At 36.7% G+C, this 25,083-nt stretch overlaps 1 protein-coding gene across 1 annotated transcript; it reads right to left on the bottom strand.

Moving 5' to 3' along the window:
* Positions 1-16,430: 16,430 nt before the first annotated feature.
* On the bottom strand, positions 16,431-18,705 carry LOC112046616 (uncharacterized). The gene is made up of 2 exons (XM_024083319.2): positions 18,498-18,705; positions 16,431-16,877 (listed from the first exon to the last, which is right to left on the bottom strand). Exons 1-2 carry the CDS (start codon positions 18,703-18,705, stop codon positions 16,576-16,578), a joined length of 510 nt encoding a protein of 169 aa, XP_023939087.1. The 3' UTR covers positions 16,431-16,575.
* Between the last annotated feature and the right edge of the window lie 6,378 nt (positions 18,706-25,083).

Here is a 25,083-nt window from a genome sequence, read left to right as displayed (position 1 = left end):
CGTTCAGAAATTTTCATTACCTGGTAACCCAGTTACCTACCAGAATAATGTTCGCAAATATAAAAGTTGAGCGTCTCAGATGAAGCTTGATAGTAATACATGATACAACGTCGGAGTAAAGTATAGTATACCCCCTCTCTCAACGCGCCCTGCGAGCTGCTGCGTGCGCCTCCGCGTCGCAGTTGCGTTGAACCAGTAGTAGGGCATACTCCAACATTGTATTACGTGAGTTTTGGCCGTGTCTCATAATAAATTAATATGAATAACACTCACGATAGTGTAAATTCTAAAATAGCTTGATAATGATACATTAACGTACTCGTACTTAACGTTGTTTGGATGTCTACCAATTTATATACAACTTAGTGGGATTGTTTGTAATTAATCACTTTAGAGGACTCAGTTTCTCGCCAACGCGCGCTTCAAGTTTAAATGAAAGATAAAATCTCGGAATGCCAACACGTAACAGAATTAAAAATGACCGGCGATTTTCCTTCCTCTTTTTAATTTATTGAAGGTTTTGTTCGCTTTTTATTTGACAATTTTGGTTTGTAAAATACCACGATTCGGTAATTGGATTGGCTTTCATCTTCACATAAGAAATGGATTTGAGTTGTGGAATTTCTTCTGCCTCGCCAGTCCAGTGATTAAGCTTTCAGAGTACGAGGTCCTGGGCCTGTAGCCAAGTGGGACGTCTTTCTTTTTTCTTCAGTTCTCTTTCTACGATCGCAAACGGTTCGAACATTCAAAAATGTATATTTGTTAATCAGATTTGTCATTCCCATACATTTTTCTAGTTTTCGAAACGTTAGCATTTGTAGAAAGAGAATCGACGTTTTATCGGTCTCCGTGGCGCAGTGGTATGCGCGGTGGATCTACAAGACGGAGGTCCTGGGTTCGATCCCCGGCTGGGCAGATTGAGATTTTCTTAATATGTCCAGGTCTGGCTGGTGGGAGGCTTCGGCCGTGGCTAGTTACCACCCTACCGGCAAAGACGTACCGCCAAGCGATTTAGCGTTCCGGTACGATGCCGTGTAGAAACCGAAAGGAGTGTGGATTTTCATCCTCCTCCTAACAAGTTAGCCCGCTTCCATCTTAGACTGCATCATCGCTTACCATCAGGTGAGGTTGTAGTCAAGGGCTAACTTGTAAAGAATAATAATAAAATAATCGATGTGCCACTTGGCCCTCGTTCGTGTCCTAGGTCGAGCTGTGAAATATAGAAATATCGATTATTTATTCATTTTATGTAATGATAACCCCGCGTTTTTACCGGCGTAGTTCCCGTTCCCTTGAAAATATTGTTAACTCCCATTAGGCACACTGGTGGTAGAGTCTTTAAAAAAGTCAAACTTGACGTTTCAAAACTGTGTGCCTAGTGGGAGTTTTCAATGTTTTCATACTGTTACTATCGCTTTAACGTAAACACGAATTTATATGGAATTTAAATAGCAGTGCAGTAGTGCCACTAGATGGCGCTGTTCCAATTCCTTAGAAATTCGCGTTTACGTTAACGCGATCGTCACAGTATCAAACTGCCACTAGGCCCTCTACTAACTAAGCCTGCTTGAAATAAATGTATGACTTGAAACATAGAGTTCACCTTGTGGAATGACATTAGGACTTGTGCTTGATGCATTTTGCTCATAATTCTATTGAATAAGTTGAAATGGGTAGAATAGTCATAAAAATGATTAATAAGTGAGCAAGGTCGTAATAATGCATTAACTTAACTCACGATTTTTGGCAAATCGCCACAAAATTGATTAAACTTAGTGGCGTAATAGCCCAGTGGGAGGCGTGATAGCCCAGTGGCCTCTGATCTGGCCTTCGATTCCGGAGGGTTCGAATCCGGTTCGGGGCATGCACCTCCAACTTTTCAGTTATGTGCATTTTAAGAAATTAAATGTCACGTGTCTCAAACGGTGAAGGAAAACATCGTGAGGAAACCTGCATACCAGAGAATTTTCTTAATTCTATGCGTGAGTCAAGTCTGCCAATCAGCATTGGGCCAGCATGGTAGACTATTGGCCTAACCCCTCTCGTTCTAAGAGGAGACTCGAGCTCAGCAGTGAGCCGAATATGGGTTGATAATGATGATGATGAGTGGTATCGTTAGTGATTAATTAGTTATGAGGATTTTGTTTAAGCTTTTAAAATCGGAAAGGCCAACTTTGGATCTGTTGTGATACTTTTACAGCTCCGCAGTTAGTTCAAATTTTGTTACAATTTCTCTCTACTTAGATAGAGATTGTAACAAACATAATAGCGCTCCTGTTATTACGTTTCGTCTTGTGGTACGGAAACAAGGACCTTAAACGTTGTCACACCTTTTTGTGTGTGCAGATAAAAATCAAATAACCAACAACAAAGTGATGTCACGTATGATAGACTCAAAGTATTTTCAATGGAAGATAGTTTGAAAGAATAGTATATTATCTCCAGGAACGTAAAAGTTATCACAAGCGGTGTATTCGGCGTCTCGCCTCATGAATGTCTCACGCCCTTCTTTCTCAGACCTCACAAAAGAATATCATTGCCGAAGGAAATGTGTTCCCGCAACATTTTCTGGGATAAATAAAAACAGCTGGGAATTGATGTTCAATCGGTTCTCTTTGAAATGTTTATATTCCTGAGATAAGTTCTGTGATGGATTTTATTAACATCGCATTGTCTTATAACTGTTGCGTTCTTCTCTCAGGCCCGTTAGTGCCCGGGTTTGTTGGCGTAAGAAACTCCCTAGTGGCATCGGCCATCGGGTTGCTTAGATCCTTTCTCGTGATTCCACTGAGTCTGCAAATCTTCTTTATTAGTCTTTCTCTTTCCTTAGCATACCCTGCCGATGACCTGAATTCTGGGTATCCAGGTATATAGTTATAGAGTCGTGAGACGTGATAGCCCAGTGGATATTATGACTTTTGTCTCCGATTCGGAGGGCGTAGGTTCGAATCCGTTTAGGAGCATGCACCTCCAACTTTACAGTAATGTGTATTTTAAGAAAATGTAAAGAGTGAATCGTGAGGAAACCTGTATCCCTGAGAATTTTCTTAATTTTGAAGGCCTTCGTGGAGCAGTGGTGTGCGCGGTGGATTGGATTTGGAAGTCGGAGGTCCTGGGTTCGATCCCCGGCTGGGCCGATTGAGGTTTTCTTAATTGGTCCAGGTTTGCCTGGTGGGAGGATTCAGCCGTGGCTAGTTACCATCTTACCGACAAAAGACCTACCGCCAAGCGATTTAGCGTTCCGGTACGATGTCGTGTAGAAATCGAAAGGGGTGTGGATTTTTATCTTCCTCCTAGCAAGTTAGCCCGCTTCCATCTTAGATTGCCTCATCACTTACCAGCAGGTGAGAACTAAGATTGTAGTCAAGGACTAACTTGTAAAAAATAAAATAAAAAAAAATCTCTGTGTGTGGGAAGTCTGCCAAACCGCATTGGGCCAGCGTGGTGGACTAAGGCCTAACCCCTATCATTCTGAGAGGAGACTCCTGCTCGTGGTACCTGTAAATAAAGAGAGGTTCTGAAAGGCACGTGTAACTTCTTGGTAGTTGTATTAAATGAAAAGAAAACATTCTCTTCAAAAGTATTATACTTTTAAACATAATTGAAACATTTTAAATGAATTCAGAGTACGAGTAGGTATAATGGGATAAGCATTTGTCATTTCATTTCACTTCGATATAATAACGGCGGATAAACGAAAAAAATAGCTTCCGATGATTAATGTTTTATTAATCGCGTCACGCGGGCGACGTAATGTAAAAATAACTTTATTTACGGGAAGCACTTAAAATGATGAGCTTGTATTTATCTTACCATATAGATTTTATTATCGAAAATAAAAAGCTATAAAGTGATTTTTGTTATCGTGGATTATTTAAATTATGAAGTTATTTTTTCTTCATTGATCAGCATATCTCTAGTTCTAGTCAAGCGCCGGTTCAAAGAGTCCCATAGCATCATTATCAACCTATATTCGAATCACTGCTGAGCTCGAGTCTCCTCTCAGAATGAGAGGGGTTAGGCCAATAGTCCATCACTCTGGCTCAATGCGGATTGGCAGACTTCAAACACGCAGAGAATTAAGAAAAGTTTCTGGTATGCAGGTGTCCTCACGATGTTCTTCCTTCACCGTTCGTGACACGTGATATTTAATTTCATGCAAGTCCCATATATTTTGCTTTGCACGCTTGACTACAATAATGCCTGATGGAAAGCAGTAATGCGGTCTAAGATGGAGCGCGTTATTGCTTTCCTACCAAGAAGATTATTATAATGTAAGCTATACACTAGGTATATGTTTAAGCTAGTGCTTGAGCCCTCATTCGCACGAGAGTTTTTGAACAGACTTTAAATAAAGCGTTCGAATACAACAAATGCATTCCCAAGTATATGTCCACATGACAGCTTTATTAAAACACGACTCTTTTATATCGTATATCTTCATACTATACGCACCTTTCACTTTTCAGGCGTAGGTACGTGACGTTCGTAGTGTATGCTGCGGGGCAACATACACCTATTTAGACAGTCGAAAGAGTAAACTCCATTCGTGCGTCGAAGCTGACACATACTTTTTTTTAACTCTCGTGCGAATGAGGTCTGACAATCATCACACGATGGTAAATAATGATGCAGCCTAGGAGTACATTGGAGCAAATTTTGCGTAAAACACTTGTATTGTAATAATATACAAAAATAGGAGCTAGAAAGGCTTTTCATTGTAGCCTGTTTGTGAACTAAGGAATCAAACGGCTTAGTACACGTCTTAGAGATATCGACCACAGATCAGATATATAGTATCTACGATATATCGTCTACTTACCCGCGCAGATCTCTGTGTTACATAATTACAGACTGCTATAAAAGTTGAGAGAACGAGATCAAATAGTTTCGGAGTACCTAAACTTTCTATATCTTGTAACCAGATACAAGTAGGATTTAGATTTAATTTGATTAATAAACAGTATCCTTTCCAAGATTACTTACAATCGTTGAGTAGATACACAAGACCCTGTATTGTTATAAAATTTTTACTTAACCCAATATAAAATCTCGCTACATACAATAGCGTGCACAAAGAGAAGCTTATCTCCAGGCAGGTATTTATATTATATTTCAAACATACTTGGCCGTTTTTGTGTAAACCTGTTACGTTTGCTAACGTAACAAGATAGTATTGTTACGTTTATTGTAGAGCTACAAGACACGTGTGAAATTGTGTGCAGAGCTCCCTGTGGCAGCCTTTGTCCCCAATAACGTGTGACCGTGGCTACGTTTACATGATAGTATTACGATATTCACCATCATCATTATTATCAACCTATATTCGGCTCACTGTTGATGACTGGTTTCCTCTCAGAGTGAAAGGAGTTAATAGTCCACCACGCTGGTCCAATGCGGATTGGCAGACTTCACATAGGCACGCAGAGAAATAGGAACATTCTCAAGAATGCAGGTTTCCTCACAAATGCATATAACTCAAAAATTGGATGTACAATTGTACTTGCCCCGGATCGAAATGGTACCCACGCCTTCTGAATCATAAACAAACTGAATGAAAACATCATGAGAAAACCTGCATACCAGAGAATTTTCTCAATTCTCTGCGTGTGTGAAGTTTGCCAATCCATATTGGGCCAGCGTGGTGGGCGACTAAATTGGCCTAAGCCCTCACATTCTGAGAGGAGACTCGAGCTCAGCAGTGAACCTGGGTTGATAATGACAAATACCGAAGTCAAAATAACATGTGTAGCTATTTCCTTAACGTCAGTTTATTCTATGATACGTGGTCGTGTTTGTAGAGAATTTGATAAAATCGTATAGACTTTGTGTAAACATGGTCACTACTGAATTCTTTTTGTTCAAAGCTACGAGTACCGTTGTATTTGTTCGATTCAAGGAAATCGGTGTTATAAATGTTCCATTCCCCTTTGTTTTATTTATTTAAGTGCTTGTTTGCATTGTTGAAAATGACCCAGACTTTTGAATTAGGATTATTAAAAGGCATTTTTATTATAACCTTTATACGTAAGAAGCAGAAATAAATTCTAAATACGTAAATAGTGTTCACGAGACTACCGCCATGTGAAACTTTGAGTAATTTAGTTTCTGATTGTGTATTTGCCATAGGTTCCTAGGACTTCCGCAGCGTTACTGGGGGTTTTGGGCGAGCGCAGAAGCATCGTCTGGTGGTGCCCGAAGGCAGAACAAGTACAGTCGAGCAGAAAAACTCTCTAAAGGCATTCCTGACTGCTGAAGAAAATGTAATCTAGGAAATAGCAATCTGAGGCGGACATGACTCGATCTTGTGTCGACTCGTGCAACTCGTGCAACTTTTTTTCCCCCCCGCAAATAATGGGAGTTAGAAAGGGGGAGCGATCGGGCGGCTGACGATAAGGCGCTGTACGGTCAGCTTCAGTGATCTCGTGGCGCTCGGGGCGGGAGCGACTGGCGATAAGGCGCCGTACGGCCAGCTTCACTGGTCTCGTGGCATTCACTACATCTCTGGTTGTGTAATCCTTCATGGGTTAATTAGGATAGGCGGGGAGAATAGCTTGAGCAGTGAAGGTGAGTGTTGGCATGTCCAAAGGGTACTTTTAAACCTGCACCCAGAGACACGAGCCTCTGGGATTGCTCAATGTTATTCTCTGTCATTCAATGGTTTGTTTTGGTTAAATTTCGATTTATTAATTAAGTTGTCCTGACAAATGTTCAACATTGGTTTTCTTATTAGCAAAATCTACACTTCTGAGTGTTTCGCTAACTATATTATATTAAAACCTATATATACATCAAAACCTTAAAATTCTTTAAAAAAATTATAATAACTCGAATGTAGGTACTTACCAAATCAACAAATCCCCAAATAAAAACCAATATTTAGAATAGAACCCTTAACAACATAACCGTTTCATATATTCAAGGCACGATTTCTATTATCGAAATACAAAATGTTTGCTAAAGCCAGATCTATTCAAAAAAGTTTTATGAAAAAATAGAGTTTAGCGTTACTATACTCGTACTTACGAGTACATGATACACTTATAGGTAGGTGTCTTAAGGATGTCGATGAATATAAATTAGCTTTTCAATCTCCGATTAAATTTGTCAGTTAGTTAAACGTCGATTAAATATGTCAGTTAATAATTTCTTCAATTTGTTGTCTATATTATTAAGAGGAAAGATTTGCTTGTTTGTTTGCATTGAATATGCTCTGAAACTACTGAATCGATTTAACCGATTTATTTATAGAACAGACATCGCTAAAAGCTAACGTTTGTGTTGGTTTCAATACAAATAATTGGCACTTTATCAGTCTAATTACTTCTTATATCTGTGGGTTTTATTATTATATTCCCGTATTCCTACGCGAAAGAGAACTCCGTAGCGTTTGTTAGTGAAAAATATAATAAAAGATTTAAATATAATAAAACATTTAAAGGGTTTCGAATAACGTTTTAATGATTCGTTTCAGTCAATGGTCTTATGGTAAAAACTTTGAAAACTTTTATTAATAAAAACTAGCGGATAACCGCAATTTCATCTTCTCTTAGATCTCCTGAACTTGGCTCTGCCGAAAAAATGGTTTATGACAGACGTGTCTCTATATACTACCTCCCTGCCAAATTTCATTTTTCTACGTCAAGCGTCTTCACTCACCTAAGATTTATTTCACCAACTTAATATAAACATAATAACCTTCTTTCATCTTTATATGTCAAGCGGTTTTCGCGATTTCGTTATGATCTTTCACTTTTATATATTGACATGTACTTACCTAATAAATTACTGTTGAATAAATTACTCTTGCACTCCAATAATTTCCATGTTAAATGTCAGTTTCATTCGTTTCCTTTGCCGAAACCCTTTTCACTAAAATACGCCTCAACTTTAGAACAAATTAATGTGTTCCACCCACTACAAGGTTCGTTCAAACGGAAAATCCTTTGGAAAAAGGAAAACGTTCTAAAAAACAAAGGTTAAAATTCACTTTTGTCCTAGAATAGAAAATGCAAAAAAGAATCATAAAACTATTGCTTTTCCTGTAGTTTCATTATATGAGTGAAAACTCATGGATAACTTTCGAAGCGTAAAGCTTTGTAACAAAAGGAAAATGTAGGGTTTAAATTTTTGATGCGGTAATAGCTTTGAAGTACTTTTTTTACTCCCCAACGTAAGGTTTCAGAGTTTAGCCGTCTACGTTCCTTTGTTTATTAACTTCCTCACTACTTTCAAAATAGGTACTGCTTCAGAAATATTCCTTTGTATCATCAAAAGATACAAACAAATAGTAAGTATGGCTTAGAATATAAATAGTTACTTATTTGAAAGCCTTGTTATGATGAGCAATAGGAAACACAATCGGCAACAGGCTAACTTTAAAATGAGCATATTTTGTTTGTAATCACTTTAAAGCCAGGCACAGACAATCAAGTTTGGGTATTATCCAGTTTGCAGCGCGCTATGGCATATAATGTAGTGAAAGAAAATTCATTTTCATTACTTGAAACAATTATTAAGAAAAAAGATTCCGACGAATTAATAACCGACCTTTTTTGAAGTCGATTAGGGATAGGGATAGGGACTTTTGTATTCGGCTAACATAAATATTTCATTTGCCTTGATGTCAGTTATCACCCTGCAAAGTAAGTCGAACTATTTACGGGACACTGTATAAACGAAAATGACGAATTTTCAGATAATTAGAGTGGAACGGGAACATTGGTCGTATTCATTTGTCGATCAATAGTTGTTGAAAGAATTACACAACAAGAAATGTGGACGGTCGCCTTATATCGCAAGTCGTTCCCGCCAACCGATTGTTACCCCTCTCTAACTCCCTACTATTTACACAAACAAGTCGTGCTACCTAGCGTCGGCACAATCCAACACGAGATCGAGTGGCGTTATATCCATCACAGACTACTATTTCCTACATTATATTTTATAGCAATGTCTTTTTTTTCAATTCTATACCGTTTATTACAATTTCCGAAGCACTCTCCAGGCGATTATATTCATAAAATTGTATAGGGCCATAGAATAGCGAAACGTTATTTGATATTCATCACACGCTCGTGGGCACACGCCGTAGTTATCCATTGTTAATATCGTTAATGTATTCTTGACTTGATGAACGACTGAAATGAATATTAATTGCTCACAGTTGTTCCACTTTATATCCATTGAGTTAGTAATACGTACTGGAGAAGTTGACCAAAAAAAAAACATATCGCCACATAGAAACCGCGGGGGAATCTGCAGCGCTGATACTCATACTGTTAAAAGTCTTAGAACAGTTCGTGATGCCAGTGATGATCTACGTATCCTTAGAGACTTATTCTCCAGAGACTTAGTCGCTGACTATGGGCCTTATTAGAAGGCTCAAAGTCACTCAGCTAGCGATGCTTGGAGTTTATCTGCGTAATCGAATCAGAAATGAGGAGATCCGCAGACGAACCAAAGTCACTGACATAGTTCAGCGAGTCGTGAAGCTGAAGTCGCAATGTGCAGGCCACATAGTTCGAAGAGGCGATGGATGTTGGGGTCCCAAGGAGCTAGAATGGCGACCCCCCCACTTGGTGGACCGAGGATATCAAGCGGGTTGCAGGGAGCCGCTGGATTGTGGCGGCTCGAGATTGTTGTGCTTGGAGATCCATGCAAGAAGCTTACGTCCAGCTGTGAACGTCTATCGGTTGATTATAATGAAAAAAAATTTAAAAAAAATTTAAAAAGTTTTATTTGAGCAGTTTAAAAAGTACATAAAAACAAAAGGTGACGGTGATCCCACAAAAGTTATAACTGTGTTGTGGTGATCAACGCCCTTCTACATAGGTACATGACATGCATACTCGTACAAGCTTTGTTATAAAACATAATTTTTTATACAATTTGTGAAAAAGTGGTACGTGATTGAGTGTGTTAGTGTATGCGTGTATGTGTTTTGTGTGTGTGTGTGTTTATGTGTGCGTGTATGTGTGTGTGTGTGTGTGAGTGTTCGTGCGTGTGAGTGTGGTGTACAGAACCAGTGTAGTTTACGGAGATCATGATTGTGTGAAAGAAAGGTTACTTGTAGGACCTTAAAAGTTCCTCTGTTTCGTCATAGGAAAGACATTTAATCCACGATTTACATTTGTTTTTACAATTGGAAAAAGTCAAAGGGTAGATGTTGAGTAACTTATTAATTTTATTATAAAGGTTGCTACTTAAGTGGACATAATGACGGCTGGCGATAGCCGTACGGTGTGGTTTAATAGGACAAACATTATAAGTTCTGGCACTGCGAATGGATCTAAGAGTATTTGGGTTATATGACAGTTCTGTGTGCTTACGAAGTACTGTTTGAAGTATAAACAATTGGCGAACAGTAAGTAACTGACAATACTTGAATAATTCGGTAGTAGGATAAAGGATTGGTTTCTTTAGCATAACCTTTAGGACGGCTCTTTGAGCTCTTTCGGCATTAATCATGTGTGTTTTTGCGGAACCACCCCAGGAGGTTATACAGTACGCTAGAATTGACTGAGCAAGGGCGAGATAAAATGATGATTATGAATGATGATGACACTGGTAAAATATGCAGCGCTAGATCGCAAATATCGTTTTCTTGTGACCAAATCGCCAATAATTAGGTGGCGCTTACACGTTTCGATCAATATAGTAAGCCAAGAAACTGTGAATTGCAACGCTATCGCTGCAGTTGAAAGCAACGCAGTAGTAGATAGTAGTGTTGTCTTCTCTAGTGCATAGTATCTCAATGTTTATATCATGCAAAGCTTTTCTAAGTGTTGTCAGTAATAATTTGTGCCACGTTTATGAGCTTTGAGTGAAGTTCGAGTATATTCGTCGGTCTATAAATAGTTTCGTTTTAGTGTACTCCTTATACATTAGATTTTTGCCATATTTTAGCGGCCTACTAGTAGACCTACCTCCTTACAAACAAAAAAAATATGGAGTTTTTAATAAATATACTTACACAGTACACACGTGTGTGTAACTTAGCCCCAAAGTAAGCGTATAGCCTGTGTTATGAGTATTATGATAGCGGATTTTATCACATTTATTTAAATACTTCATACTATATTTATATACTACTTATATAGTGTTTAAGGGTATTTATACTTAAACACTAACAACCCATATGAGTTGCCTCCGATTACGGAGAATGTGGGTTCGAATCCGGTCCGGAGCTTGCACCTCCAACTTTTCAGTTGTGTGCATTTTAAGAAATTAAATTTCACGTGTCTCAAACGGTGAAGGAAAAACATCGTGAGGAAACCTGCATACCAGAGATTTTTTTTAATTCTCTGCGTGTGTGCAGTCTGCCAATCCGCATTGGGCCAGTGTGGTGGACTATTGGCCTAACCCCTCTTATTCTGAGAGGAGACTCGAGCTCAGCAGTGAACCGAATATGAGTTGATAATGATGATGATGATCTAATGTTAATAATAATAATTAGGAGAGATGGCTTTAAGTTGTTCTTCGAAGTTTGGGGATGTAGTAACACCACCAATTTCCCAACTCTAACTTTAAATTGCCAATTATTTGACATTCTTCAAAAAGTTTTAAGGGCTTCGCTTCTGTGACGACTATTAACTGATTAATATCAATAAAAATGTAGATTGATTATGTGAACAAAGTCGTAAAATAAAATCTTGAAAAATATTTTGTTTTAGGGTACCTCCCCAACAAGTAAAGTAGGGATGATTTTTTTTTATTCGTTTATTTCATAGTGTGGGGTATCGTTGAATAGGTCTTTAAAGAATATGAGGGACCTTCTTCCAATACTTTTTGATTTAGGGATCCGTTTGTAAAATATAGGCTTTTAAGAGCTAGTTTTGTTAGAGTCAAGTGTCCCCATCTTCTACCGGCTAAACGGTTGTTTATGGATACGTAAGAAAATTCACAACAGTAGGATATTTATAATGAAATTCCAAGGAAAACTATAACGGCTAATTAGCAATCGCTATTTAAAGAATAATATTCGACCAACTTAAAAAAACGTAGTTGGTAATCGAAAATTGCATACTAATTCCGTTGTTAATTAAAAAGATAAAGTTGTCAGTACGATAACTCAGAGTCCGTTAAAATTAGAAAGATAAAATTTTGTATGGGTATTTATATTAATTTCGTCTATAAAATGAAAAAAAAAGTTTTAGCTTCCTCACATGTAAAGTGTGGATGAATTTTTCATCGTCTATCCCATGGTGTGGAGTATGGTTATCGGTATTTTTGTGCATTACTTATGGGATTAAAGTGCTAACTTAATCTACGAAACCCTACTCTGCGCGTGGCCCGACACGCACTTGGCCGGTTTTTGACAAACTAAAAAGTTTGTCAATAACCAATTATGACGGATCACAGGAAATTTCCACATAAATGTGGGATAATTTAGCATACTGAATGTCACAGTAAAGAATATATTAATCGATTGTGGTGATTCGCAGCACAGAATTGTCGAGCCAATTACAATTGGGAATTAGCGTCAAAGCAAGTGTTATACCTGCTTGACATAGTTTATACCACAGATGTTAAGCGCAGCTTAACTGCTTCATGTTCTGTGGTTATACCGTACACGAATAATAGTTACTATTATTAATCTGACTGTTTCATTAGCCCGTTAGCTGGTTTGCCTTAAAAAAAAATAAAAGATCATTTGCCATATGTTTTTGACCCAATTGTAAGTGGAGTTATGAGCATTTTTGACGTGAAAACGTCTTACAATTCGATGGAACCTGCACACTCGAAAAAAGATGACGTTATGCGTCGTTCCCTCGCTCTAGGGTTGCCAACTTTTTTACAAGAAATAAAATATATTCTGGTCTATGATGAATATTAAACAGTATTTTAGAAAAAACGAACAGTATTTTATTCATTTATTGTTTTAAATACGTTAATTAAAATTTTTTTTTGAAAAATGCAACGATTCCATCAGTATTTTCAGACGTTGTCACGTTTAACTATCGTCAGTAAGCCGTCTTTACAGACAACCGATTTTTTTGTTAAAATTTTACTTGTTTTAGCGTTTAGTAAATGACCTGAGAATTCTATATAGGTGGTGCAGGTAGCCACTTCGCATTTGACGAGGGCTGTGGTAGATTATAGGCATTATAATCCAGAAAGAAGATCTTTTAATAAGTTGAATGTTGGTTGGTGAAAGGGTCTACAGGTTACTGCTAAAAAAAAATTATCACTTAGCACGATTGGGCCCAACTGTTGCATTGAACATTACTTTCCTGGTCGAGGTCCAGCATAGTCAGATCTACTACTGTCAAAAATACTACTTTAAATCATCATTAACAACCCTTATTTGGCTTACTATTGAGTCTCCTATCAGAATGAGAGGGGTTAGTCTACCACGCACGTCAAATGCGGATTGACTTCACACATACAAAGAATTAAGAAAATTCTCATGTATGCAGGTTTCCTCACGGTGTTTTTCCTTCGCCGTTTGGGACATGTGATACTTAATTTCTTAAAACTGAAAAGTTGGAGGTGCATGCCCCGGACTGGATCAGAACTTACGCCCTTTGTATCGAAGGCACAGGTCATATCCACTAGGCAATCACGGGTCTACATTAGATAGATAAAAAAGTAGTCTATAAATAATTTGTTGTTCGATTAAAGTCAATTATATTTATGAGTCACTTATGTGTAGCAAAGCTAAGCACATTAACTGCATTATGTAATTAGTGCACCCTGTATAAGGTAACCAACTCTTTTATAGCTCTAGGATTATCCCCGATGTACAAGATTTTCATGAAGTATAAAGTTAGCAGAAATTAACATTCATAGCATTTATTATTGCATTCAAATTCAAAATTTGTTTATTTCCGCTTAATTTGCTAGCATTTTTAAAACGTCTGCAAGTTTTTTTATTTATAGCGATTCTACTACTGATTCTGAAGGTAGTTTCTACTGAGAAGAGCCCGCAAGAAACTCGACAATGACTCTTTTAAAATCATACACATTTTCGATAAATCCACATAAATGCTATGCAATGCTATAAACTATGCACTAGTTAAACTTTTTCTTTTTTTTTTATTGTATTTTTTTACTTAGTTTTTATTTATTTATTGATTTATAATCACCTTTCTTTGTGATACTTATTCGTTTCCAAGTATGATTTAATTCAATCATTGAAAATAATATCAATGTTACAGAATGCAAAAAGACGTACCGCCAAGCGATTTAGCGTTCCGGTATGATGTCGTGTAGAAACAGAATGGAGTGTGGATTTTCATCCTCCATCTTAGATTACATCATCACTAACTATCAGGTGAGTGTAGTCAAGGGTTAACTTGTAAAGAATAAAGAAAAATGCAAAATTTTATTAAATTTTAATGAATCATCTTAACATGATAGATGTTTATCGGATTTATTTATCTCTCTTAACAATATTTTCATTCAGTTTATTTCCTCCTCCGTGAGTCGTATTCCTCATGTGTGAGGGTCGTGACCACCTCAGTTTATTTAATAACCCACGAAATAACTTCAATGCACCTTAATGGGCTTTCAAACTAAATAAACCCAAGATAGGTTTTGTTTACTTTGGAAGCCCATTACTGTGAATTGAAGTTATTTCGTGGACCCCACGTAGCAATTCTAAATTTAAAAACCAAGTTTCCAGGCAAACAGTTTCATTGGACATTGTATCGACAAGTCAGTAACAAGTCGGGTATTGGCTTTCTCGTTTCCCAGATATTTTTTTCAGAGAATTGGCAACACTAGCCCCATTCGAGACGTCACCGCAACATTCTGTGCAAAGTGCCTGAATAAGTGGGCCGTAATTAAATTCCTACATGATAAACAAGTTTCACTACGACTTGGACACTTTGTTTAAGAGTTAACCTGTTTAGTTAGCGCTGGTAGTTTATTGGAAACTAATGTACGATGCAAAGTATAATAGATTAGTTTAGATTATTTATGAATTCCATAGAAGCTATAAAAATTATAAAAATTGAATTAAACATCCAGCTTTTAAAGGTGGTGGTGGTGGTAGTAGGTAGATATCTTATGATATGGATAGCATGGTTTATGTTCATGGTTTTATCAGATAAAAAAGAATATGATTTCTCTATTCATACCTACCACCTACGCTTACTACGCTAGTATCTGTCAGCATCATGATATCATGTGTACTTAATTCATCATCATCATCCATCATCATGATTATTATATCAGCCAATGGACGTCCACTGCAGGACATAGACCTTTTGTAGGGACTTCCAAACATCACGATACTGAGCCGCCTGCATCCAGCAAATCCCTGCGACTTTCTTGATGGCGTCAGTCCACCTGGTGAGGGATCAACACCGCCCTTTTTATTGCGGGGTCGCCATTCCAGTACCTTAAGACCCCAACGTCCATCGGCTCTTCGAATTATGTGCCCACTTCAATACGTAATTCATAGCTTTCAAATCTATTTACATTGTCACAGATAATACAGCCCATTTTATTCAAGTTTACGCCTGTTCTCCTGTTGTAGTTGCTTTGGCTATAATGATGAGGTTCAAGTTATCGTGATATCGTGGGTAGACCATCTAATTGAAAGCCATTACCTATCAAAATCTTTTTACATTGTTGCAAGTAATACAGTCCATATTATTCAAGTTTATTCTTGTCGTAGTTTATTTGACTATAACGTTGAGGTTCGAAGTTAAAGGGTATTTAATACATTTGCATAGAAAACGACTGAAGTCGGCAGGAACTGTGATTGAGCTTGCCGTTTATTAGCTTTCGCGGAGACGTCTGTGAAATCAATGATTACTATTTAATCTCAACACTTTGATTTACGAATAAATTTAGCATTGTATGATATACTCTTAGTAAGTAGTTGTGATTTACGAAACTACATTATTATGAAAAAAAAAATACATAACGTTAATAGATGGGAAGCTAAATAGGGGATTATTGAATTTACTTGAGCGCAGAGGATGAAAATAATATATCTATTAAATAATAGATGTTATCTTGCACTTTGTTGAGTATCTAAACAAAGTATATATACTGCGTTAGTTAGTAGCTAGAAACTGTACAAGTGAGCATTCAAGTGTAATTAATTTATTTAGGTGGTTACAAAGTTAGAAAAAAAAACATACATACAGCCGAATGTAGAACCTCCTCCTTTTTGGATGTAGGGGAATTCTGTGCTCGTGTCATGACCGCGGTTATTTTTTATTTCGATATAAATAATACTATAAAAAATATATATATTTTCGCCGATTTCGGCAAACCGGAAAAAAAATTATCATTAGTTTTTTATCAAAACTGGGGCGGACATATTAAATACGTCTTTACCAATAATGCTTACTATCATTATATAATTTACCAAATCTAATGGGTTCACGGGACGCACAAATAAATCCACATTTAGATTGATTGAACAATTCCATTTAAATTCGATGTGTAATATCAATTGAAACAATGAAAAATGTCCGACACTTTCACTGCGTGAATTTCTGTCTGATGTGTGTAAACAAATAAGTAAAAACTTTTTACTATTAATACATTTTATCATAGTAAATAACGTATTAAAATTTTTATATATGCTTTTTGCGGCAACTTTTGTCTAATTCAGAAGAAGTTGTCATTTGCATCAGTATCTATCTTCAGTTTCTTTTTACGAGGTTTACGTGTACTTGTCTTAAGTTGAATCCCTTGGCCGCCATATTCACTCTGAATTTTCCATGGATACGCCAGGTTGCTGATCCCTTGATCTTGAAGCTCGCGCACTTCATACTTATTCCATACGAAGCAGCAAACGTTGAGTCTGTTCTTGCAACCGGGGATCTCAGTGAGTTGTCTGTACTCCGGGCAGAGTTTGTAGTTGATGCAAATGCCACCACGTCGCCAGCATTGCGTAGTTAACATGGATCCTGGATAAGAAATCAATCATATTAGTCTATTATCTAAGAGCCGTGATTTAGCGTTCCGGTACGATGCCGTGTAGAAACCGAAAAGGGGTGTGGATTTTCATCCTCCTCCTAACAAGTTAGCCCGCTTCCATCTTAGACTATATCATCACTTACCATCAGGTGAGTTTGTAGTTAAGGGCTAACTTGTAAAGAATAAAAAAAAAGCTTCTATGGATTCTAAAAATTGATTCTTCTATGGATCTTGAAAAGAATCTATGGATTTGTTTTGAAAAAAAATTTCAAAACAAATCCATAGATTCGTAAATTGGATACAACTAGAAACAAAGCAGTTTGCGTACCTTAACGGTATAGTACTCGTACGTATACTAGCATCAAAAAAGCCTTGGCAAATGTGACACATTTGGCTGGCAGATTAATTGCATTAATACATTGGCGACGAAATCTGACGCGAATCGATCAATTATTATTACAGGGGTCTGGCAAAATGTGGCAATTTGCAATGAAATATGTACAATACGAACGGATATGAGGGCTTCTAAAATATGAATGCCTTCCCGTATAGCGTTACCATAACTCAGGGAGAACACCAAATCATTTGCTTTTATTATTACCTCTATAAAAGTTCAGATGGAATGATAATATTTTTTGAAGGCGTTAAAAGGGGAGGTTGTCGTATTATCTATAAACAAATAAATAAAGAATTGATGTGTTAACAGGGAAAAGGCATTCTTAGATTTAACTATTTCTATGTAAGCTACTAGCCGACGCGCCGTGGTTTCACCCGCGTAGTCTCCGTTCCCGTGAGAATACGGGGATAAAATATAACCAATCATACTCAAAAATAACGTGGCTTTCTAGTTGTAAAAGAATTTTCAAAATCGGTTCTGTAGATCCAGAGATTACTCCCCCCCACAATACCACGAATTTTACCTCTTTTAAGAGTTATAGATAACAGGCCAAAAGTAAGCGTATGACATAGCAACCCAATAGTTACCAAATGAGTCTCAAAATTATTGAATTGACTGGTTTGGCTTCTCTATCTAAAGAAGCGACGATAAGAACGTTCGCTGGATGGCTCCGAATCTCTTTACAGTAGGCTCATCATACGTCAAAAAAAAGTTACTTAGCAAACTCTTACAGACAGATATTTATTACAGTTATTAATTATTTATTTACTGTTAAGAAACATGACAAACGTGAGTAGTGCAGAAAATTGTTTATAAAATTTTTATACTAATATTCTAAAGAGGTAAAGTTTGTTGCAAAGGTAATTAATCTCTGGATCTACTGAACTGTTTTAGGAAATTCTTTTACCACTAGCTAAGCTACGTTATTTGCGAGTGTCATGGGCTATACTTTATTCCCGTATTCTCACGGGAACGGGAACTACGCGGGTGAAATCGTGTGGCGTCGGGTACTAATTTATTAACAATCCACTCACGGTCGTTCAGTTTTACATACAAATCTTGATTTTATACTAAACTAATTCGACTATTTTTTTAATACACTAAATTCTTTAAGTACTCGTATCCTGTAATACAAGCACTTACTTCTACAATTACGAACGTTAGCTAAAACCATTAAGACTGGAGAAGTTAATTAAGACACAAAGGAACTCACGTCTAGACGGTTCAAGCGATGCGAGAGCGCTGCGATAAGCGAAAAGCTGCGCCCGAAGATCCTCATACTCTTCGTCTACGGGGAGATCTAGGTTAGCGTCATTTCTCAAAGACGATATTAAACCCTCTCCCAAGTCGCTTGCGGAATTCTCATCCCTTGCAAACGATACGTACGACGTACATGAAATTATTAAAAGTAATATGTACATTATACCAATATTGCTGTGCAACTTGTAGGAAAAATAATTTCATACCATTTTTATGTCCAGCTGGTAAACGACCAGAGAGTTTTATTGAAAAATGCATAAATTCCGTTGATAAGCTAGCTACGCGGGAGAATTCGATATTGGAAGCCGGGTCGAGTATTGACAAGTTTGCGTTTATTTAAATGGCTGAAATATCTGCAATGTTTGTATCAGATATCGGATAATACTTGGTAAGTGTTGTAGAGAATTATGTTTAACAATTTCATATAATAATAACTTTAATATTTTAGATGTATTAAGGTTTCGCTACGGATCAGACATTACGCAGATAACCATTAAAATATTGGTTTAGGTACAGTTTGAATTTTTATTATAAAGAAATTATATTTTTATTATTACAGAAATATCTAAAATGTTAGAATACATACTCGTAAGGTATCTCTTACTAACAATCTCTACCGTACCGTCAATCGTTTTTACTGCATTACGAGTACTTATAACAAGCTTTTTATGAAGTAAACAATGATCCTGTACGTACGTACTTCGATGTACGTACTTGATTACTTGATTCGTAAGAGTATGTCATTATGTTAGCTGCTTAAGTGTGTACTTATTTATTAATATGTATCGTAAAAAGAGAGTCTACCATTGTATCCACTACACAGGTTACCTGAGAACATAAGGATATTAAATAATTTTAATGAAATTTGAAAATATACATAATTAAAATTTATTTAAACAGGTGAAGCCCACCCCTTCCATCTTTACGGAGTAGTATAGTTACTAAATGATTCTCAAATTCTTATTGAGTAATTGTTCGACTTTATTAAACGCACTTTAACTTTATTAAATCGATCTAAAGAAGCGAGTATAAGAACGTTCGCTGGATGGCTCTAAATTTCTTTACAGTAGGCTCATCATGCGTAAACGATATATCTAGTGAAGAGAAAAAGAAATCATCATCATCATCAACAACAGCCTGTATTCGTCCATTGCTGAACATAGGCCTATCTGAGAGCGCGCCACCACACACGATCCTCCGCCTTTCTCATCCAGCCACTTCCCACTACCTTCTTGATGTCCTCGTACCATATAGCTGGAAGGTGTCCTACACTGCGCTTGCTGGTGGTCTCCACTTCAGGACACGTCTGCCCCAGCGGCCATCTGTTTGTTCTACGACAGATTTGGCCCGCCCACTGCCACTTCAGCGTCTAACTTCACTAATCCTTTGAGCTACCTACATCGATTATTTTAGTTCTCCTACGTATTTCCTCGTTCCGGATTTTGTCCTTTAGAGAGGCTCCTAACATAGCCCACTTCACGCTCGCTCACTTTAAATTTGTGGAAAAAGAAATATTGTCGACCATTGACAATATCGTTCACTCTTTCATCGCATCACAACAAAAGTGATATTTTCTATTCTGGTGTTGGTTGACAATATTTCTTTTTTTCTACTTAAGATATTTCGTGATAGGCCAATCCTATCCTATCCATCCCAGGCCGAAACATGAATTACGACTACAACGGACTCCACTATTCTAAGGGACACATATCGCGATTACGAGCGATGGGTGATTCTTTTGAATTATTGAAGCAGTTTAGGAATTAACCCTTAAATAACATGAAAATTTATAGAATATAATCCCAATAAAGGTACAACAGGCCCGCGTCCGAGGTTGCAGGACGTATTAACCTTAATATTAAAGTTAAACTAAAACATGGGCCCATTTGCGTTTTGGGATCTTGTCACAAAAGGGTTAAGGGATTTATTTTACAATGACATAGTGGATCGTTGAGTATTCACTATAAAACACGTCCCTAAAGCCTTGATCTTTTAAGAGTTAATCATATATTAAGGCTTATGTTGTGATTCTGTTTTATTCGCAATTTATCACAACGTTATGATAATAATTCTTTTATCATGTAAATATGCCGTCATATTAACATTTCTGGCCAGTGAAATAGGATCCGTTGGTGCGAATCATTTTCGCCAATATAAGCCTACTATAGCTGCGGGCGACGGGGGGAAAGACTGCTCGGGTGTGAAATTGTGCGTGCGAAGTGGGAAGTGAGGTGCATCAGTCGTAGTAAGGTACATATAGAAAAATATATGTATAACTTCATTAGAAAAGTATTCTGTGTTCTTTACATTATTGCATACTAGTCGTGAGAAAACGGGGATCAAATATAGCCTATGACACTTAACGTGGTTTCTAATAGTACAAGAATTTTGAAAATCGGTTCACTAGATCCAAAGATTACCCCCTACCTCTAATTTTATCTCTTTATATTATTAGTACAGATTAAATATAATAAGAAATCAACCCCTCTCATTCTGAGAGGAGACTCGAACTCTGCTGTGAGCCGAATACGGGTTGATAACGATAATAAGAAATGTCAAAATGGCGACCTTTTACAAACTTTTACAACGGTTGTGTGTTTAACGCTTTTTCGTTACGGGACGATTTCTGCCTGTTTCATATTTCTGAAAAAAAATTGATTAAATTAAATACGTACCTACTTTAAAAAAAATATCTATATTAAACAGTGTTGTTTCCATCTCAGAATACAGAAGTTCAGTATTCTAAGGTTTCTATCAAGTTTTTAAATGTCTATTGAAACTTACTCGTATACATAAGTCACTAATTTTGGATCAAAGTTATCTTTTTATTTTTTGAATAAGTTTAATAAATTACATTAAATAAAAAAAATATAATAGAAAAATGCTCAACGATGCCTTTTAAAATATATACAATTTTTTGCCCAAGGTCTTCGGAATAAGTTAGCTTTAAATAAATGAACAAAATTTCTGTATGGCCTACAAAAATATAGAGCTCCCATTTTGGAGGCTAAGTTATTTATTGCTTTAGGAGGACCGTTCTTAATTGCGCCGAGCTATTTCTGACAGGCGATTGTGTCTCGAAGATAAATGATAAAGGTCTCTACATCCAAACAATAGATAGTTGGATGGAAATCAACATGGCAATAACTAAGCCAGGGGTAATTGTAAAGTACAACGCAGAAATTGGGTCGTACAGTTCTTGAGAGAGTACATTTCTAATTACCCTTCGTAGATTGATGTATTGTCATAATTAATATCAGCCTATTTAAAGGACCCACTACTGGGCCATGTTCCTATACTCTGTATAAAAAAGGGGATATGGAGCTTAGGCCCACCACGCAAAAGATTGCGGATCGGCGGAATTAATATGATAATGTTTTATTTTGTGACGATCATTACAGATGTGGCTTTTCTTTATTTTCACAACGCGTTTAGATCGTATGTTAACGTGACGTGGCTGACATGTCACGTCACGAATTTCGCTATTTGGTCTTTCTGTGATTGTCACAACGCGTCATCGCGTTTTCATTAGAGCCATAGCACGAATGTCGCCATGTGGATGTTTTGCTGTGACGACAATGCGTTGTGAGCTATTTTTCCGCTCACTGAGCGTTTTCGATCTTTGAGCGTAACTATACATACCAGTGACCGGGATCGACTGCTTAAATTGCTCTCCGAGGTGTAACACTTCTCAATCCAGGGTTAAGAAAACGGACTCTGCAAAACAAATTCTCAACTCGAGCTAGCAGTTCTTGAAATTAACACTTTTGACCATACAAACAAACAAAATCTTCAGCTTTATAATATAACTAACTGACAACCCACGGTTTCAACCACTTAGTTCCCGTTTCCGTGAGAATACGGAGATGAAATATAGCCTTTGACATTCACAAATAATCATCATCATCATCATCATATCAGCCGATGGACGTCCACTGCAGGACATAGGCCTTTTGTAAGGACTTCCAAACATCATGATACTGAGCCAAATAAACGTGGCTTTTAATGTTAAAAGAATTTTCAAAATCGGTTCAGTAGATCCAGAGATTACCCCTTACAACAAACTTTACCTCTTTAAAATATTAGTTTAGAAAATTATAGATAATCTTCATATTTATTTAACCACGGTTATAAGAGGTAAAGCTCTGTTCGGTCGACTGTGGACTTAACATAATTACTGGTATGTTAATTAAAAACAATAAATATTTAAAATTAACTTGTTTAATAAAGTTCTTTAATTAAAACAGAAATAGCCACATTGTAGGAACAAATTGCGTAACCGAAACATATTTTAGAATACGTTCTACCCTAAATCTGTTGGCTTATGCCCAGAAAGCGTAATATTTTACAACAGTCACTGACACCATTTGCGCTAAACCCTGGAAACTTTGTTAAATCATGTCATAATGTGTTGGTAAGAGACGGTTTAATATACTTTTATTATATTTGTACATCACTATTATTCAATGCAATAATACATATAAATAAAATTAAAGTTCATGTCTATAACTTGAAAACAATTGTGTTTTCATCAAGTGCTTTTGACGGTCTCCGTGGCGCAGTGGTATGCGCGGTGGATTTACAAGACGGAGGTCCTGGGTTCGATCCCCGGCTGGGCAGATTGAGATTTTCTTAATTTGTCCAGGTCTGGCTGGTGGGAGGCTTCGGCCGTGGCTAGTTACCACCCTACCGGCAAAGACGTACCGCCAAGCGATTTAGCGTTCCGGTACGATGCCGTGTAGAAACCGAAAGGGGTGTGGATTTTCATCCTCCTCCTAACAAGTTAGCCCGCTTCCATCTTAGACTGCATCATCACTTACCATCTGGTGAGATTGTAGTCAAGGGCTAACTTGTAAAGAATAAAAAAAAAAAAAAAAAAGTGTTCGTAGTTATTTAGACGACATTAAAAGATAATAAAGCTTTTTTAAATATTTTGCATGTCTCTCCTTGTGTCTGTTTTTTCGTCCTCATCTTTGGGACGTTTGGTCCGATTTTATTGAGATTTTCACTGGAAAATAGAGGAAGTTATTGAACAGCATAAAGACTTTCTTTTTATACCGTAAAATGCCATGATTTCAAGGGATTTGCAAAAAACTAAACACCACGCAGATGAAGTTGCAAAAACATCCACAGTGTGTGAAAAAAATTAAAATCTTCGGCACGCTAAATTCATTGTCCTTGGTCGAATTAATCTCGGAAGCAGATTTTCATTAAAATAAGAGAGATTACGTATCTATAAATTTATGGACACTTTTGTGAACTATAAAATGCAAACGTTCGAGATGGTATCAGTGGCTTTACGAATATAATCTATGCTAATATTATGGACTGAGAGCTAGCGGCAGCTAGACATACCACATTTTAGGAACACCTGCCTTATTTTAGAAGGCAAAGTGTGTCAGCCTATTGGCTACCATAGGTAAGTATGGTAGCCAATTTTGGAGTTCTGATTGTGCTTCGGGAGATTGCATTATCAAGTCAAACAAGTTTTCAGACTCTCAACTGCCCAAGTATATAAGGTATGTTTTTATTATTCTTCTAAATAATATGTACAAAACTTATTACTTGTACCCTAAATATGTTAGGTATAAACCTATCATCATCATTCATTATTAACAACCCATATTAACCCACTGTTGAGTACGAATCTACTACCAAAAACCTGATGTGTGATGAAATGTCTCTAAATTTATACCCTCATTTTTAATTTGTTTTTTGGTAAACAGTACTCATCAAAAAACAAATTAAAAATGAGGGTATAAATTTAGAGACATTTCACAACTTATAATAATTATAATAAACTTGTTCTTAAATTAATGAAAATATATTTAATTTATAAGCTTAGAACAATTAGATATGGTTATTAAAACAAAATTAGTAAAACAAGTTAGTATATTTTACGTAACATTTTATAAACAAACTAAACTTAATTTAAAATAAATAAGTTATGAAATGACATGCGTTTTCTACCTTCATTTCTTATTTCTTTGTTTATAAACAGTACTCCCCAAGAAAGGCTGTAGACCTTTTATTTAGAAGTCATAGTATACGAATATAAAAAATGAACGAATAGATAGTGAAACGAACATGGATGACGAATCTACATATAGGGGTTTTACTTTCGTAAAAACAAGAAAAATTCAAAAATTTCAAACGATACGCGAAATAAAATTGCAGTGGATCCAGTCACGCAGCGCGGAGTGGTGCCGGTGTCGGCTATGATTAAAAAAGTTATGAACCTTCGAGTAACTTTTATATTGTCACGTCCAAGGTTGTAGTTTTTATATTAAAGGCTTTTTATTTTTGGGGAACATTTTATGTGCAGATCTCCGTGTTATCAGATTACTTAGTATTTTTGGTGGTTCTTTAATTACTTAAATTCTTTACTTCTTTAATGACTTCAATTATTCTTATTTAAAGAATAATTTAAGTCTTATACTTTTTAACATTTCTCAACTTATGACGACTTTCGTTTTAGTAGACGTGCCCCTGCTTTCTGCATCCGCAGCCATGCGTTCGATTCCCACGACTGGAAAATA

Source organism: Bicyclus anynana, chromosome 4 (genome assembly GCF_947172395.1).
Source record: "Bicyclus anynana chromosome 4, ilBicAnyn1.1, whole genome shotgun sequence".
Taxonomy (NCBI): Eukaryota; Metazoa; Arthropoda; class Insecta; order Lepidoptera; family Nymphalidae; genus Bicyclus; species Bicyclus anynana.
This window is presented reverse-complemented; position numbering and strand designations above follow the sequence as displayed.

Excerpts from the sequence above, each read along its gene's own strand:
- LOC112046616 (XM_024083319.2), bottom strand. The coding sequence starts at position 18,705 with ATGTACATATTACTTTTAATAATTTCATGTACGTCGTACGTATCGTTT. Across the intron at positions 16,878-18,497 it reads ATCGCTTGAACCGTCTAGAC|GATCCATGTTAACTACGCAA; the intron begins GTGAGTTCCTTT and ends TTTCTTATCCAG.